Source organism: Pelophylax lessonae, assembly GCF_965119305.1.
Source record: "Pelophylax lessonae genome assembly, chromosome: 12".
In the NCBI taxonomy this organism is placed as follows: Eukaryota; Metazoa; Chordata; class Amphibia; order Anura; family Ranidae; genus Pelophylax; species Pelophylax lessonae.
In genome coordinates, this window is record NC_138779.1 from 51,090,392 (window position 1) to 51,106,987 (window position 16,596).

The 16,596-nt window shown below is 43.5% G+C and overlaps 1 protein-coding gene across 4 annotated transcripts in view; it reads left to right on the top strand.

Moving 5' to 3' along the window:
* The window catches only part of KIRREL3 (kirre like nephrin family adhesion molecule 3), a 1,274,477-nt gene that overhangs the window by 1,148,528 nt on the left and 109,353 nt on the right, over positions 1–16,596 (top strand). For all 4 annotated transcript variants that reach the window (XM_082273094.1, XM_082273096.1, XM_082273097.1 and 1 more), the window contains one exon: positions 14,321–14,421. In XM_082273094.1, coding sequence (XP_082129220.1) covers positions 14,321–14,421 — 101 coding nt within the window. The remainder of the gene's footprint in view (positions 1–14,320; positions 14,422–16,596) is intronic.

Here is a 16,596-nt window from a genome sequence, read left to right on the forward strand (position 1 = left end):
GGGGGATAGTCTGTGTTGGTACGTGTGAGAGAGATCCACCTTTCCAAGTTGTTGGGGTTCATCTCATACTTCTGAAGGTTTGAGGGTGCTGCCTGTTCCATACTCCCCCTACTCCTAGCCTTTTAGGGGTACAAACAATAGTAATTGGGGCCTAGTGTGGTTGTGTACGTGCGAGATACATACACTTTTTTTGATCATATTTCCTATTCCGCTATTCAATAAAAACCTTTGAGGATCAATTGAATTGCGGGATAGTCTGTGTCGGTACGTGTGAGAGAGATCCACCTTTCCAAGTTGTTGGGGTTCATCTCATACTTCTGAAGGTTTGAGGGTGCTGCCTGTTCCATACTCCCCCTACTCCTCATCTAGCCTTTTAGGGGTACAAACAATAGTAATTGGGGCCTAGTGTGGTTGTGTACGTGTGATATACATACACTTTTTTTGGATCATATTTTCTATTCCGCTATTTAATCAAAAACCTTTGGGGATCAGTTAAATTGGGGGATAGTCTGTGTTGGTACGTGTGAGAGAGATCCACCTTTCCAAGTTGTTGGGGTTCATCTCATACTTCTGAAGGTTTGAGGGTGCTGCCTGTTCCATACCCCCCCTACTCCTCATCTAGCCTTTTAGGGGTACAAACAATAGTAATTGGGGCCTAGTGTGGTTGTGTACGTGCGAGATACATACACTTTTTTTGATCATATTTCCTATTCCGCTATTCAATAAAAACCTTTGAGGATCAATTGAATTGCGGGATAGTCTGTGTCGGTACGTGTGAGAGAGATCCACCTTTCCAAGTTGTTGGGGTTCATCTCATACTTCTGAAGGTTTGAGGGTGCTGCCTGTTCCATACTCCCCCTACTCCTAGCCTTTTAGGGGTACAAACAATAGTAATTGGGGCCTAGTGTGGTTGTGTACGTGTGATATACATACACTTTTTTGGGATCATATTTTCTATTCCGCTATTTAATCAAAAACCTCTGGGGATCAGTTAAATTGGGGGATAGTCTGTGTTGGTACGTGTGAGAGAGATCCACCTTTCCAAGTTGTTGGGGTTCATCTCATACTTCTGAAGGTTTGAGGGTGCTGCCTGTTCCATACTCCCCCTACTCCTAGCCTTTTAGGGGTACAAACAATAGTAATTGGGGCCTAGTGTGGTTGTGTACGTGTGATATACATACACTTTTTTGGGATCATATTTTCTATTCCGCTATTTAATCAAAAACCTTTGGGGATCAGTTACATTGGGGGATAGTCTGTGTTGGTACGTGTGAGAGAGATCCACCTTTCCAAGTTGTTGAGGTTCATCTCATACTTCTGAAGGTTTGAGGGTGCTGCCTGTTCCATACTCCCCCTACTCCTAGCCTTTTAGGGGTACAAACAATAGTAATTGGGGCCTAGTGTGGTTGTGTACGTGTGATATACATACACTTTTTTGGGATCATATTTTCTATTCCGCTATTTAATCAAAAACCTTTGGGGATCAGTTAAATTGGGGGATAGTCTGTGTTGGTACGTGTGAGAGAGATCCACCTTTCCAAGTTGTTGGGGTTCATCTCATACTTCTGAAGGTTTGAGGGTGCTGCCTGTTCCATACTCCCCCTACTCCTAGCCTTTTAGGGGTACAAACAATAGTAATTGGGGCCTAGTGTGGTTGTGTACGTGTGATATACATACACTTTTTTGGGATCATATTTTCTATTCCGCTATTTAATCAAAAACCTTTGGGGATCAGTTAAATTGGGGGATAGTCTGTGTTGGTACGTGTGAGAGAGATCCACCTTTCCAAGTTGTTGAGGTTCATCTCATACTTCTGAAGGTTTGAGGGTGCTGCCTGTTCCATACTCCCCCTACTCCTAGCCTTTTAGGGGTACAAACAATAGTAATTGGGGCCTAGTGTGGTTGTGTACGTGTGATATACATACACTTTTTTGGGATCATATTTTCTATTCCGCTATTTAATCAAAAACCTCTGGGGATCAGTTAAATTGGGGGATAGTCTGTGTTGGTACGTGTGAGAGAGATCCACCTTTCCAAGTTGTTGGGGTTCATCTCATACTTCTGAAGGTTTGAGGGTGCTGCCTGTTCCATACTCCCCCTACTCCTAGCCTTTTAGGGGTACAAACAATAGTAATTGGGGCCTAGTGTGGTTGTGTACGTGCGAGATACATACACTTTTTTTGATCATATTTCCTATTCCGCTATTCAATAAAAACCTTTGAGGATCAATTGAATTGCGGGATAGTCTGTGTCGGTACGTGTGAGAGAGATCCACCTTTCCAAGTTGTTGGGGTTCATCTCATACTTCTGAAGGTTTGAGGGTGCTGCCTGTTCCATACCCCCCCTACTCCTCATCTAGCCTTTTAGGGGTACAAACAATAGTAATTGGGGCCTAGTGTGGTTGTGTACGTGCGAGATACATACACTTTTTTTGATCATATTTCCTATTCCGCTATTCAATAAAAACCTTTGAGGATCAATTGAATTGCGGGATAGTCTGTGTCGGTACGTGTGAGAGAGATCCACCTTTCCAAGTTGTTGGGGTTCATCTCATACTTCTGAAGGTTTGAGGGTGCTGCCTGTTCCATACTCCCCCTACTCCTCATCTAGCCTTTTAGGGGTACAAACAATAGTAATTGGGGCCTAGTGTGGTTGTGTACGTGTGATATACATACACTTTTTTTGGATCATATTTTCTATTCCGCTATTTAATTTAACTGGGCCTCCATGCGAGACCTGTGTGCCTTGTTGCGCTGTTTTGAGTACTCCACCAACATGGCCAGTGGCAATGACGCCGTTCTCAGCTTAACTATCCCACTTCTATGCCTCCTTGAAAAAACAATTCGGGCGATGATGGAAGAGGATGTGGCACAGGATGAGGAGGAGGAGGAGGATGAAGAGGTAACATTTCCAAGGCTTTCAGGGCAGTCATTCGCAAGGGGCTCCGAGGGTGGGTTCCTGCACACGCAAACGCCAGGGACGCAATTGTCCAGCAGGGGCACAGTTCTGGAGGATGAGGAGGATGAGGAGGAGGAGGAGCTGGAGGAGGAGATGGAACCATGTTCACAGCAGGGTGGCACCCAGGCCAGCTCATGGCCATCACTGGTGCGTGGCTGGGGGGATACAGAGGACACGGACCATACACCTCCCACAGAGGACAGCCTTTCGTTGCCTCTGGGCAGCCTGGCACACATGAGCGATTACATGCTGCAGTGTCTCCACAACGACCGCCGAGTTGCCCACATTCTAACTTGTGCTGATTACTGGGTGGCCACGCTGCTGGATCCCCGTTACAAGGACAACGTACCGTCCTTAATTCACTCACTGGAGCGCGATCGCAAGATGCGCGAGTACAAGCGCACGCTGGTAGACGCCATGCTGCTGGCATTCCCATCTGACAGCGGGGCCACAGTGGAAGCACAAGGCAGAGGAGGAGGAGGAGGAGGTCGCCAACGCAACCAGGGCACCGCCAGCACCTCAGAAGGCAGGGTTAGCATGGCCGAAATGTGGAAAAGCTTTGTCAGCACGCCACAACAAACAGCAGCACCAGCAGCTCAGATGGAACGTCTTAGCAGGAGGCAGCATTTTACCAACATGGTGGAGCAGTATGTGTGCACACGCCTACATGTAGTGAATGACGGGTCTGCCCCCTTCAACTTCTGGGTCTCCAAATTGGGCACATGGCCTGAGCTTGCCCTTTACGCCTTGGAGGTGCTGGCGTGCCCTGCAGCCAGTGTATTATCTGAACGGGTATTTAGCACGGCTGGGGGCGTTATAACAGACAAGCGCAGCCGCCTGTCCAGAGACAATGTGGACAAGCTCACGTTCATTAAAATGAACCAGGCATGGATCCCACGGGACTTTTCCGTACCTTATGCAGAATAGCAATGGATACCGACCTTACCCACCCATTGTTCCATTTTTGCTCTTTCTCACTCTTTTGGGGTGTACCCTCATTTAAAATTTGTGAAAAGAAGCAGTGTTGGCTACCTCGTCCTCCTCCTCAGGGCCAGATTAATGTAGGGGCTATTGGAGCTGCAGCTCCAGGCCCCTACCTTTTATATAGGCCCCGGGTTGGCCATATTCACTGTTAACGCTCTTCTGTCACTTGTAAACACAGAAGTCTGGCTTCTATGCTCGCTTCCCCAGGCAGCACCCTCAGAACCTCCCCACACAGCGTGAAGGCCGGACAAGGAGGGACAGTTGGCGATGCATGGATGTGTTTATGGGCTTCAGAGACAGCATCCCATGTTGAATTAGGCATGCATGGCTGCACCCTTCCTCCTCTGGGTGCATGGCAAGGCACGGCCCTAAGGCCCTTCAAAATCCTCAGCACCAAGCCCATGATGCTGTTAATCCGGCCCTGGTCCTCCTCCACCGCCGCTTCCACCTACACCGCCCATAGGTGTGCGCAGCCTATTGCATTAAGGTGTGCACCCCAAAGTTGAAATACACATGCATGTGTTTGCCAGCAGGGAGAGTAATGTATCGGGGCCATGTACCTGTAGGCAAGGAGAAATAGAGCAGAGCAGGTCCCAGGGAGATCTTTCCCATCTCCTCACTGGCAATGCTATGTGCCCTAGGTGATTAGGGTGTGCCCAGGCACACCCAGCACACCCTGTGCGCACGCCTATGTCACCGCCACATCCACCACCACCTTAACCTCCCTCCTACTCCATATGGGCCTCGTCCTTCAGAGATGAAGAAGAACATTGTTTTATTTTTCTGTTTTTTTTTGTTGTTTTAAGTTATTTCCCTATCCACATTTGTTTGCAGAGCACTTGCCATGCTCTTAATTACGTTTTGCTGCCATTTGCAGCACTCTAGCCCTTTCCTTTGGTGTTTTAGAGCCATTTTAGTGCCTTAAAGTTCGGGTCCCCATTGACTTCAATGGGGTTCGGCGTCCGGGAAAAGTTCGGTAAAAGTCCGGGACACGGACCCGGACTTTTTTTTAAAGTTCGGCCGAACCCGTCGAACACGGACATCTAGGTGTTCGCTCAACCCTACTAATGTCTACCACCAGAACTCCCTGTAGATGATTCTTCCTCTTGCTTGTACTAGACAGATGAGTAAGGGCTCTTTCACACTGGGGGTAATTATAATCCATTGCGGTGGACTGCTTTTCAGATGGTGACATAGCAGTGACTGAAAGGCATTCTGGAGGTGCTACTGCCACCTCTTGACACCTGTTTTTCCCTTTTGTTTGTAATTGCCAAATGGTAATTTTACAATGTTGGGACTGTACCACAAGTGCAAGCTATGCTTTTGGCTCATGGGTTGTGGTCCAGCTCCATTGATCTCAATGGGCGATTTTGACAGGCGTTGCCACCTATTACACTCTGCAGCCTGGGATAAAATTGCTGCGGCCGTGAATCCCTCAATTGGAGAGCAGAGTTGGTGGATGCCTACTCTCTCCTTTGAAAACAGCCATGCTGAAACATGCTTGTATTTGTAGGATCAGACTTTTTGGTAATCCTCCATTCTCAAAATATAACATTAAAGCATAACTAAACCCAGAAACAGAAATGTAATGCAGAAAAAAAAACCTTAGATGCGGCCGCCTTAGTTTTCAGTCCTTTAACTCTTTTATTCTTGTCTGGTGATCCTGCCAGTAACACATTTCCTATTCTGACAAATATCATACATGATTCCTATGGGACTTTTAGGGCGGATAAGACAATTGTGTATATTTCAATAAAAGTCTGGTATGCCACATTTATTACGAAAGATCCACAGAGTATACAGTTACATAACATACAAAGACATATACAATATCAGTGTTATTACATAAACCCGCTAAAACAGTAATTAAAACCCCATATGTCCACAGTATATATAAAAAAAATGTTGTAGTATGCCTATCATGGCTTGACTTTTAATAAAGACATCTGGACAAAACCAACACGCTTCCGAGAAATTCCTTTTATTACAGGAGATAGAGTGGGTGTATGCTGTGTCTAGAAAGCAATCCATTTTTGCCGTGTTTATGTAATAACACTGATATATTATATTTCTTTGTATGGTATTTAACTGTATACTCTGTGGATCTTTTGTAATAAATTTGGCATATCAGCCTTTTATTGAAATATAAATAATTGTCTTATCTGCCTTAAAAGTCCCATGGGGATCATGTGTGATAGTTGTTAGTAAAGTGAGAGATGTTGGCAGTAAAAAATATTACCTACCTATTTATTTTAATGCACTGGTTTCTATGCACAACTGCGCTGTGTTTTGCTCTCTCCAGTTTTAGTAAATCAACTCCAATGTATTTTTGGAGAACAGTGTTTTCACCTTGGGACAGGACTACAGAGCAACCCCTCCCCTCTTTTCTATACCAGGGGTGAGGCATTCCTTAGTCTTCAGAGATAGCTTGGAACGGTGTAACTAATAACATTCAGTAGATAGCACAGGAAGTTATCAGATGCCGAGATTTCTAGCAGCATCAACAAATCTTACCAACTATTGGACTGAGGTTTTGCAAACTCACATTAGCTGCCCAAACTACTGTACCTTCTGTACCTTCATATCCTTTGATATGTTTGCTGGGAGAACTTGATGCTGAACTGTATCAACCAGGGGTTTATATTATGGTCACTCAACTGCTGTATATTGCTAGGAAACTTATAGCCAGGTATTGGATGTCCTCTACTTCTCCAACACGTTAACAATGGATAGATTATGTTAACTCTTTACTGCTGAGGGAAGAACTCGCTTACCCTTACCACAATGCACTTTGTAAGATTGAGTCAGTTTGGCAGAGCTGGTTAGATATACCAGGAATAAGCCGGGTACACAGAGTAACCATGCAAGGTTAGTACAGCGATCTCCCCTGATGAGCTGTTGTGTTTTGACAGGGGGACGGCCCCCCCACTAGAAAACTCCAATCAGCGCTCTCTGCCATTGGCTGAGAGCGTTAATTAGGAGTCGGTCCGAAGCTCGTTTTCCAGCTTGCATGTTGCTGCCTACTCCTGGTTTAGGGCTGTTAGTCATTTCTCCCCCGTCAGTTAGTGTTAGATTGACTGCCGCAATATCGAAGTCCCGTTATAAGTTGTTGATCGCCGCCATTAGTAGTATATCAATTAAAAAAAGTCTGAATGGGAATGCCCTTTGCTCATTACTAGAAATATGAGGTAGGTACGGCTCCTTACCATGGGATGCTTGGAGATATAGGCAACTCTTGCATTTTGTTGATGACTTACCAAAACCTCTTTGTTATGTTCGTGAGCTCGGCCCATGGGAAAAACTTGTGGACTAAGGGGGAATAAATGGACATGGGATATCAAATATATACAGGATGTTGATATCACCCCCTGATCATGAGTCCTCATGTCTTTTGGTGAGTTGGGAACACGGTTTTAACCAATCCTAAAGTAAAGATTATGTGCATTGCACCTCAATGGGCATGAGGATAAAATAAATGAATTATAAATTGTTAAGCAAGTGGTACTATGTCCCATCAAATTTATATAAGATTAACCCAGATTTATCACCCTTGTGTTGGAGGGAGTGGGGGGGGGGGCGAGGGAACACATGCATATATATGGTGGCACTGCCCTTTGATTTAGCTATATTGGAAAAAAGTATTGAGCTTTTAAGGAAGATTAGCAATTCTGAAGTTAGGCAAGACCCCTGGCAATGTTTGTTCCATGCTACAGGTGAAACAAGGAAAAAATATAGATCATCTTTTATTCCATTCCTGTTGAATGCAGCGAAAATATTAATCCTGAAATATTGGAAATCAAAGAAAACACCAACAATGAAGGATTGGTTTAGGGAAGTAGATATCACTAGACTAATAGAAGAATTAATCCACCTGCAAAATGACTCGTGGCCAAGACTTCACAGAACATGGAGAAGTTGGCTTGAGTTTAAACAATCCTCAGTTTATATAAATTGTATGGGAATGTTCTCCAGGAGAGGAGGGGGGCAAATGGAGGAAGTTTTATAAATAAGGTATGGGGATGATGGAGAATCGTTGGGCTGCGTTTTGCCTGACTGTAACCTATGCTCGACTTCCTCTTTTTCTCCCCTCCTACCCCCCCCCCCTTTGTTTTCTTTTTTTCCCTTGCATTCACTGAGATGGTATAGGGTAATTGGGTTGGAATATATGGGAGGGGGGATTGGGGGGGGGGTGGACAAGGGAACACAGTAAATAAGGGTGGAATCAGGGTGATAGCGATAGGCAGTGCCCACCCCTTAATCAACAACAATTATTTTCACAATTTATTTTGGTGTTTTATGCTTTTCACTGGTAATTTATGGGGGTGTTTTTATTTAGTGAGGTCACTGGTTGGAGATCTAGGGGGATGAATGGGTACTAATAGATAGAATCAGGGAGGTAGCCATATATAGGCCCTCCTGGTACTCCCCTCTTAACTTTTATAAATTGCCTGCACTTACTTTCTGAGGTCTGGTGATTTTGTTTTGTTTTGGGTTTTTTTTTTTTTTGGGGGGGGGGGGGTTGATAGAGAAGTCGGGTGAACTTTCAAATGTAGGGATGAGGAATATCGGAAAAGGTATCCATGATTTGAAGAGGTAATTCAATGTATATTGTGGGGTGTGCTTTTTCTTGTGCATATTTCAGGAATACTACCTGTGATTTTGATTGTCTTGTTTTGTTATGTTTTCTTTTTCTTAAATTTAATAAAAAAAACAGTTAAAAAAAAAAACAGTGTTAACACCATAGTTTGTAGGTGCTATACCTTTCAAACAAACCAATTAATAAATACGTACTGGGATTTTTTTTTTAATCAAAAACATGTAGCCATAATTTTGGTCTTTTTTCATTTATATCGCAAAAAATAAAAAACCCAGTGGTGATCAAATACAACCAAAAGCTCCCTTCAGATGTCTTCATCAGGGATCCCTGATGAAGACACGTGGTCCCTTGTGTCGTCACGCGTAGGGGAGGGGCAAGGACAAACGGAACGCTTCGCTACTCTCTGGTGAGACTGTCGGCTGCTGGGTCATAGAAGGAGGCAGACGGGAACAGCGTCTCTCACTATACCACCACGATACTATTTTCCAGTTGGAGCAATTACATATGTGGCCTTTTGAAGGTGCATACATGCACCTATACATGTGAGTGAGATTGATTTCTTTTATAAATAACATTTTAATAAGGATTTCAGCACTATTGTGAGTTTTTCTTACATCTGCATATGGCGCTGAATTGAGGGATACGGTTTACCAGCCCAAAGTGGTTTCGATTGGGAGGAGCCATACAGATCCAGATGGGCACACATTGAGATCCCCTGCATATACGCTTTATCGTTTATATATTTTAAGGTGAGCACCCACTCACAAGGGGGTGCACGGTTGTCGTTTAACTGTGACACTCTGGTCACTCACTATTGAGAAGCACCAGCCACTTTAAGGTGGCCTGATCACTCGCATAGGATTGTTGTTTTAACACCAAGATTCACGCGGACTATTATATATTGGACTTTTTTGTATTTTACACAAAGAGTCACTTTGCACTTTTGTATTTATTTGTATTTTATTGCATGTCCATTTATCACTTTATCCATCTACGTATTGTGACAGGAAGTCAGCTAAATCTGGGAATGTAGTCACAGGAAGGAGATACATTTCCACCTGATTTAGAAAGTCCATTAATTAATTTAGGGTGTTGGCTACAGAGCTAGCCAGCAGGAAGTTGAAAGGCCTTCACCTGTTCAGAATGAGGGAGTTAAGGCTCTATAATTTGTTCAGAGAAAGTCCTTTTGTTTCTTTCACATCAACAGTTCGTCTTCTCACCTTTGAGACGTATTCACCCTTGGTTACCGTCCCGGGCACACATCACTCCGGGGGGTCTTCTCCCAGGCCCACACATCCTGTCGGGAGGCACACGCTGACTGTCCTCCTGCTCCCAGCCCACATGGCTTCAGGATGCAGCTTCTGGAGGCAGCAAACAATAGGACTTTCTCTGAACAAATTATAGAGCCTTAACTCCCTCATTCTGAACAGGTGAAGGCCTTTCAACTTCCTGCTGGCTAGCTCTGTAGCCAACACCCTAAATTAATTAATGGACTTTCTAAATCAGGTGGAAATGTATCTCCTTCCTGTGACTACATTCCCAGATTTAGCTGACTTCCTGTCACATACCCCCCCCTCTTGTTTCAACCCTAGGGTTGGGACACATATTTCCAGGCACGCATGTGTCAGGCACTGCTGACTCACTGATAAGCCTCCTATTATCCTCAAGCTTCCGGATGAAACTGTTTTGTCATCTTCATTGACGGATTTCTCATAAATGCCACACAGTTTGTCTCTCATCTCATATACACATTCTTCAACTGCATTTTTGGCATCATTTTGCTGCTTCTCGTTTCTGTCATCTTCATTGACAGCTTTCTCATAAATGTCAGACAGCTTGTCCCTCATAACCGTCTGTCCAATCCACCATGGAGGACCGTGATCCATAGGCAACTCAATTGGGCTAGTCTTAATGTCTTCAACATTCTTAAGACGCCTCTCTCTGCAATCCATAAATGTTTTCCACAAAACTTTGAGAACCTTTGCTTCACTAAGCTTTGTTCCAAGTAGGGACTCTTGACATCCCTCTGTGACTTGAGTTGCCTCTCCATACATCTGTACACAATCATTGACTTTTTGTTGTAAAAGGGAATGATCTTCCTTCTTGAGCTTTGCTTGCTCTAAGATGCTGTGCAGAGGATTTTCCAATTGAGACAACAGGCTGTCACACATTTCTTCAAAGTGACCCCTGTTCCTTTTCCCAGAGATATCAATATCATTCACCAAACATTTCATATTCATAGGCAGATCTGAAGCATTTGCACTCATCAACTTCTTAAACTTTTCGCCCTCCTGAGCGAGTCGCAGTAAAGGCCTACTATTTGATTTGATATTCAGTTTATATTTCTTGCCAAACTCTTCACAGAAGAAGCCAACCAGAACATCATCAACTTTCCTTCCACCAACATAGGGGTCAAAGGCAACAACACAGTTGAACCCAGCGATCTGGGTGGTATCCATTATAGACCTCCTCTCTGCATCAGTGAAGAAGCATGGAACTGCAACACATTCTTTTACAGGTTTCTTCAATGCACGTTCTGCTGAACTATTTGACCGCTCAAGGTCACCTAGTTCTTTTTCTCTATCTGAATTCCACATGGAATGCATCTCAAGATCACGATCAAACTTCTGCCACCCGTCTTTCACCAGTTCCATTTTGGAAACACTCCCTGAAAGGCACTTATTCATTTGCTTCACGTTTTCACCAACAGCCTTAGTTTTCTCCACTAGGTTTTCAGCCTGAACTGAGAAATCACCACATTTCTTACTCAGCTCCTTTGTTTGCTGAAGTTCTAATGATACATTTTCCAATGCTTGAAGTTTTTGAAGGAACGGTTTATTCCAAAGGGGTGATTCAAGCCACATGTCGTCACATTTCTGAGGCTCACTCAGGACAGACCCCAAAACACTGATCCTTTTAAAAACTGCATCAGGCACACTATCCCCTCTTTGGGACAGATCCTCTGTTGCCTGGAATTCCTCTTCCAGTTCCTGCAACGGAATCTTCATCTCTTCTACTTGCTGTTCTAAGGCTCGCTTAGACTTTTCTAGCTCCTGAACGCTTTTCACAACATCATCCTTGGAGCTGACCAATTCTTCCATTTCTGTACGCAGCTGTTTAACACTTTCTAGTTCAGCCTTACACTCTAGAGCTTCCTCCAAAGAGCGAGCCAAGAACAGGGCTTTGCTCTCGTTATCACGCACCTCCGTTTCTGCACGTGCGCGTTCTTCTGCATATTTTGCAGACACAGTCTTCTCTTCACCAAGCATCTGATCAAACTTCTTTTTCACATCTTCAACACACTGTAATGAACCAACGCTTTCTTCCATGCGTTTTTTCATATCCGCTATCTGAGCTTGCAATGTTGCGACTTGCTCTGATAGGTTTTTCTTTGCTTCCGCCTCCTCTTTTAATTGTTCCAGGAAGCCATTTTTCTCATCTTCCATTATAGTCTCTCTGCGTTTTTGCAACTCGACCAAAAGAAGAGCAGTGGATTTTTCCCACTGTAACACATGAGACTTGAGTAGTTCATTCATTTCCTGCAAGTTTCTATGCTCCATTTTAAGCAATTCCAAGGCTTGTTCCTTTTCTTCCATTTTCCGTTGCAAGGCATCCAACTCAGCCCTGCACACATACTCGGTTTCCTCCAAACCGATGGCCTCCATTGGCTGCTGGCGTCTCTGTTTCCAGCCTGCCATGCTCTCTTGATGAGCCTTTTGTTGAGCTGCAAAGCTCTGCTGAAAATCCGCATTTGCCTGCTGTTGAGCTGCATTTGCTTGCTGTTGAGCTGCATTTGATATAATCAGATGTTTCAACATCTCCTCCATTTTGAGTTTACTTTTCATCTGAGCACACTGCGTCTCCATAGCGGTTTCATCAGTGTTGCTAGGGACAACAACCTTCCTCTTTAGTAGACTCTCTTTAGGCATGGATGGGGCTGGTTCAGACGGCAACATCCCCTCCATCCATAGAATCCGGTCTCTCATTTCATCTATCTTTGCATTCTTCAGGCGTTTTGAACGCCCCATCTTCAATAACTCCACAAACAAATTTTTCACAGTCCAGCAAAAATTTTTCAGACCACTGTCTCTTTAACACACTTTTTTTTTTCTGTCAGGATCTTCTCTCCTGCACACATAGATTGTGCAATCTCATGCACCAGACAAAGTTCATCAAACATTTGCACTTCCTTGCAGGGATCTCTGCTTATGCCCACTGCATACCTCCACCATATGTAAGGGATTAGCTCGGTGGCGGGTGTGGATGACCCCTTGGGGGGTGCGTTTTCCCAGAGAGGTAGCCGACAAGTGCTTGCAAACAAACAGTGTGGTTTATTAAATGGTGTTTTCTTCACCAGGCTGTATGCAGCAAAACATCCAAAATAAAATAAAACAGAAAATAAATCCTTGCCTCTGTGGGCGGCTACCTTCTCACAACTGGAACCTGCCTAAGTGTCTGTCTCCAACCTACCGTCGGGCAGACTTCCTTGTCCTACAGCGGACACTCAATAGTCCTTTTATAATAGCTTCACAGGGCAACACAGTCCTTTTGTTTCTTTCACATCAACAGTTCGTCTTCTCACCTTTGAGACGTATTCACCCTTGGTTACCGTCCCGGGCACACATCACTCCGGGGGGTCTTCTCCCAGGCCCACACATCCTGTCGGGAGGCACACGCTGACTGTCCTCCTGCTCCCAGCCCACATGGCTTCAGGATGCAGCTTCTGGAGGCAGCAAACAATAGGACTTTCTCTGAACAAATTATAGAGCCTTAACTCCCTCATTCTGAACAGGTGAAGGCCTTTCAACTTCCTGCTGGCTAGCTCTGTAGCCAACACCCTAAATTAATTAATGGACTTTCTAAATCAGGTGGAAATGTATCTCCTTCCTGTGACTACATTCCCAGATTTAGCTGACTTCCTGTCACAGTATATAATTTTATGGAACTTATTATTATTTTTTCACTGCTTGGTAGTTATTATTTATTATTTATTCATTTGCGCAGCACTATTTATTTAATTTATTTTTATTATTATTTTTTTTGGGGGGGGGGGATGTTATACAGCAGAATGTGAAAAATATTGTTTTTTTTTTTTTTTCAGTATTGTCGCTTTAATTTCATTTATAGCGCAAAAAATAAAAAAATTGCACAGGTGATCAAATACCACCAAAAGAAAGCTCTATTTGTGGGAGAAAAAGGACGTCAATTCTATTTTGGTTCAGTGTTCCATGACCGCGCAATTTTCCGTTAAAGTAACGCAGTGCCGTATTGCAAAAAGTGGCCTGGTCATTAAGGGGACAAATCCTTCTGTTCCAGAACTGGTTAAAACAGCACAGTGCCGAATAGCAAAACATGGCCTGGTCATGAAGGGGGTAAAATCTTCTGGAGTTGAAGTGGTTAGTAAGAGTTTAGATTTAAAATATTTACAGTTATCGAGCAGATATAACAAAAGGGCTTTCAATGGCATATTTAACAGAACAAAAGAGAGCAAAAAAGAGAAGGTAATCGTTTGGGTTAATCTACATACAATTTAAAAAAGGAAGAAAAAAAAGCATCTATGTCTTTTCAGTTTTTTAATTTTAAGTTCCCAAGCTGGTGAATATGATCTGATACAGCAATACAAAAACTTAAACATAAATATATCAGTACAATGTTATTCTGTTGATTGCTGCTCATGTAGAACATGTAAGTGACAATAATAGTTTGTGCATTCAGTGAAAGCAGGTATTGTGTACTGTGTCTAGGTGATGTGTGAAATAACAGATCCGTTCTGTCTGGCAGGTCCTCCTATCATCTCCAGCACTCAGACACAGCACGCCCTGCATGGTGAAAAGGGACAAATCAAGTGTTTCATTCGCAGCACTCCTCCCCCGGATAGGATAGTAAGTATGAAAAATAACCATTTGCCTTCTGCAGAAATATATATTCTGTAACTGTGCAGTAACAAAGAAACTGTAAGGTTGCGAAGATGTGTGCGATAAACTGAAAGCAAGGATCAGACCAATCAGCTGCTCACATTTTTAGATCACCTTTTTTTTAAGAATTGTTTTAAATCGAAGCCCCCGGGCACACATTAATGATGGTCTTAAACAATTTTTCCTACCATTCACCTCACTTGTTTTGTTGTGGCATGGTAAACATTAGCTGCAAAGTCTGACGACTATGACGTTCATTCATCTTGTTGCTCACATTGCACTGCTAGTCCAGTGTAGGAAAGGGGAGCGCCACAATGTGAGATGATGAAACAGCCAGAGGCCGATGTGTCTGTAATTCAGATTTTATTCTTTCAAATTAGACGACACTACAGTGTTTGACAGCACAGGAAATTTACTCCAGCATGGTCACACCATCTCTGCAGACAGATTTAAAGGACATTTTCCAACCAATGGCATGGACAGTATACTCCATTATATTCCAGTGTCACTGCTGATTATGTCACGTTTCAGCTATCATTAAAGCCCTGATGAAGGTTGGCACAACCTCCAGAATTGCATTGACTTTCGCAACTTTTTTTTTTTTATCTCTAAATAAACATCACCTGTTTACTGTTGTATCACTTTGTTCAATGCAGAAAGTTAGCCAAGTAATACATTGTATTGGCTTTTTCTTAAGGATGCCAGAATATTGGACCTTTAGATCCCTTCTTTGAGCTTTATTAAAATTTAACTAAAGGCAAACTTTTTTGTTTTGGATAGAGTGGATGGGGATTAGAACACCTGTCAGGTTTTTATTGCGGTTTGTGTTCCAAATTAGGGAAATTTACCCTCTATATTAGTTCTGTTTACCATTATCACCTAGAGTGAAAATTTTGGGTTGTCCCCAGACATGAGTAGATTGGGGACACTAGTTCTGTTAACATTCCTTCACTTTGGAGGGATTCACTCCCACTTCTTTTTTTGGATATGGGACAGGAAGTGAAAGAAAATTATTATTACACAAGATTTATATAGCGCCAACAGTTTGTGCAGCGCTCTACAAAGGTAGAGTACAGTTAAAATACAATAAAATACAACAGGGTTAAGAGGGCCCTGTTCATAAAAGCTTACAATCTTATAGGGTGGCACAAGTGGTACCAAAGGTAGTAACTGTGAAAGATGAGCTAATGAAAGAATTCAAAGTTAGTTTGTTAGGTGAAGGCAAAATAGTCTCCTCTTAGGGGAAGGGTTTTCAAAGAGGTGGTCAGAGCAGGCAATAGCCTGATATATTGAGGTAGAGCGATTTTGGAGAAGTCCTGGAGATGAGCATGGGAGGAGGAGACATAGAGCTTGAAAGCAGGAAGTCTTGAGACAAGACTGGTGATGTACAGTAGCTCAGGGCAGAGTTATGGATTGGCTTTGTATGTTCATGTTAGTAATTTGAATCAAATTCCCTGGATAATCAGAATCCAGTGCAGAGAATGGCAGAGAGGGGTGGCAAACACTTAGCAGTTGGTAAGGTAGAGGGGTCTGGCAGCAGCATTTACAATAGACTGAAGGGGGGATGGCTTGCACAGAAGTAGGCCTAAGAGAAGGGAGTTGCAATAGTCAAGGCAAGAGATAACAAGTGAGTGAATAAGTGGCTTGGTGGTTTCTTCAGGTAAAGCGTTTGTTATACCCTAAAAGAAAAAAATAGATCCTGTTCCCTTAAAGCATGGTATACAGCACAGTGCTTGTGCTGTGTAATTTGGATCTTTTTATCACCTAAAATACCTGGCTGATCCTGCCTGGTTCTGCCCCCCCCCCCTGTAAACTTACCACGTTTTATCATGGCTACTGAGCCCTGACACCATGGCCAGTTTACATGCCTCCGTCATCCGCAGCTCTCCTCTCCCCCCTCGTCTCCTTGCCTGTCAGCTCTGACCCTCCCTTCCTGCTGCTATCATACCTTAGTGTTGGTGCTACAATCCTCTCTGTTATAATAAATGATTTGCCCAAGTGTATGTGTTTTGTAAAAAATACGCCGTTAAATACCTTATTTTATAGCGCCGCTCAGCACTCAAGTGACCAGCGTCCTCTCCTCCTCCTGGCGGACGTTAGTGGGGGATTCTCGGCCCCGCGTGCTATGCTGTCGGATTGAGA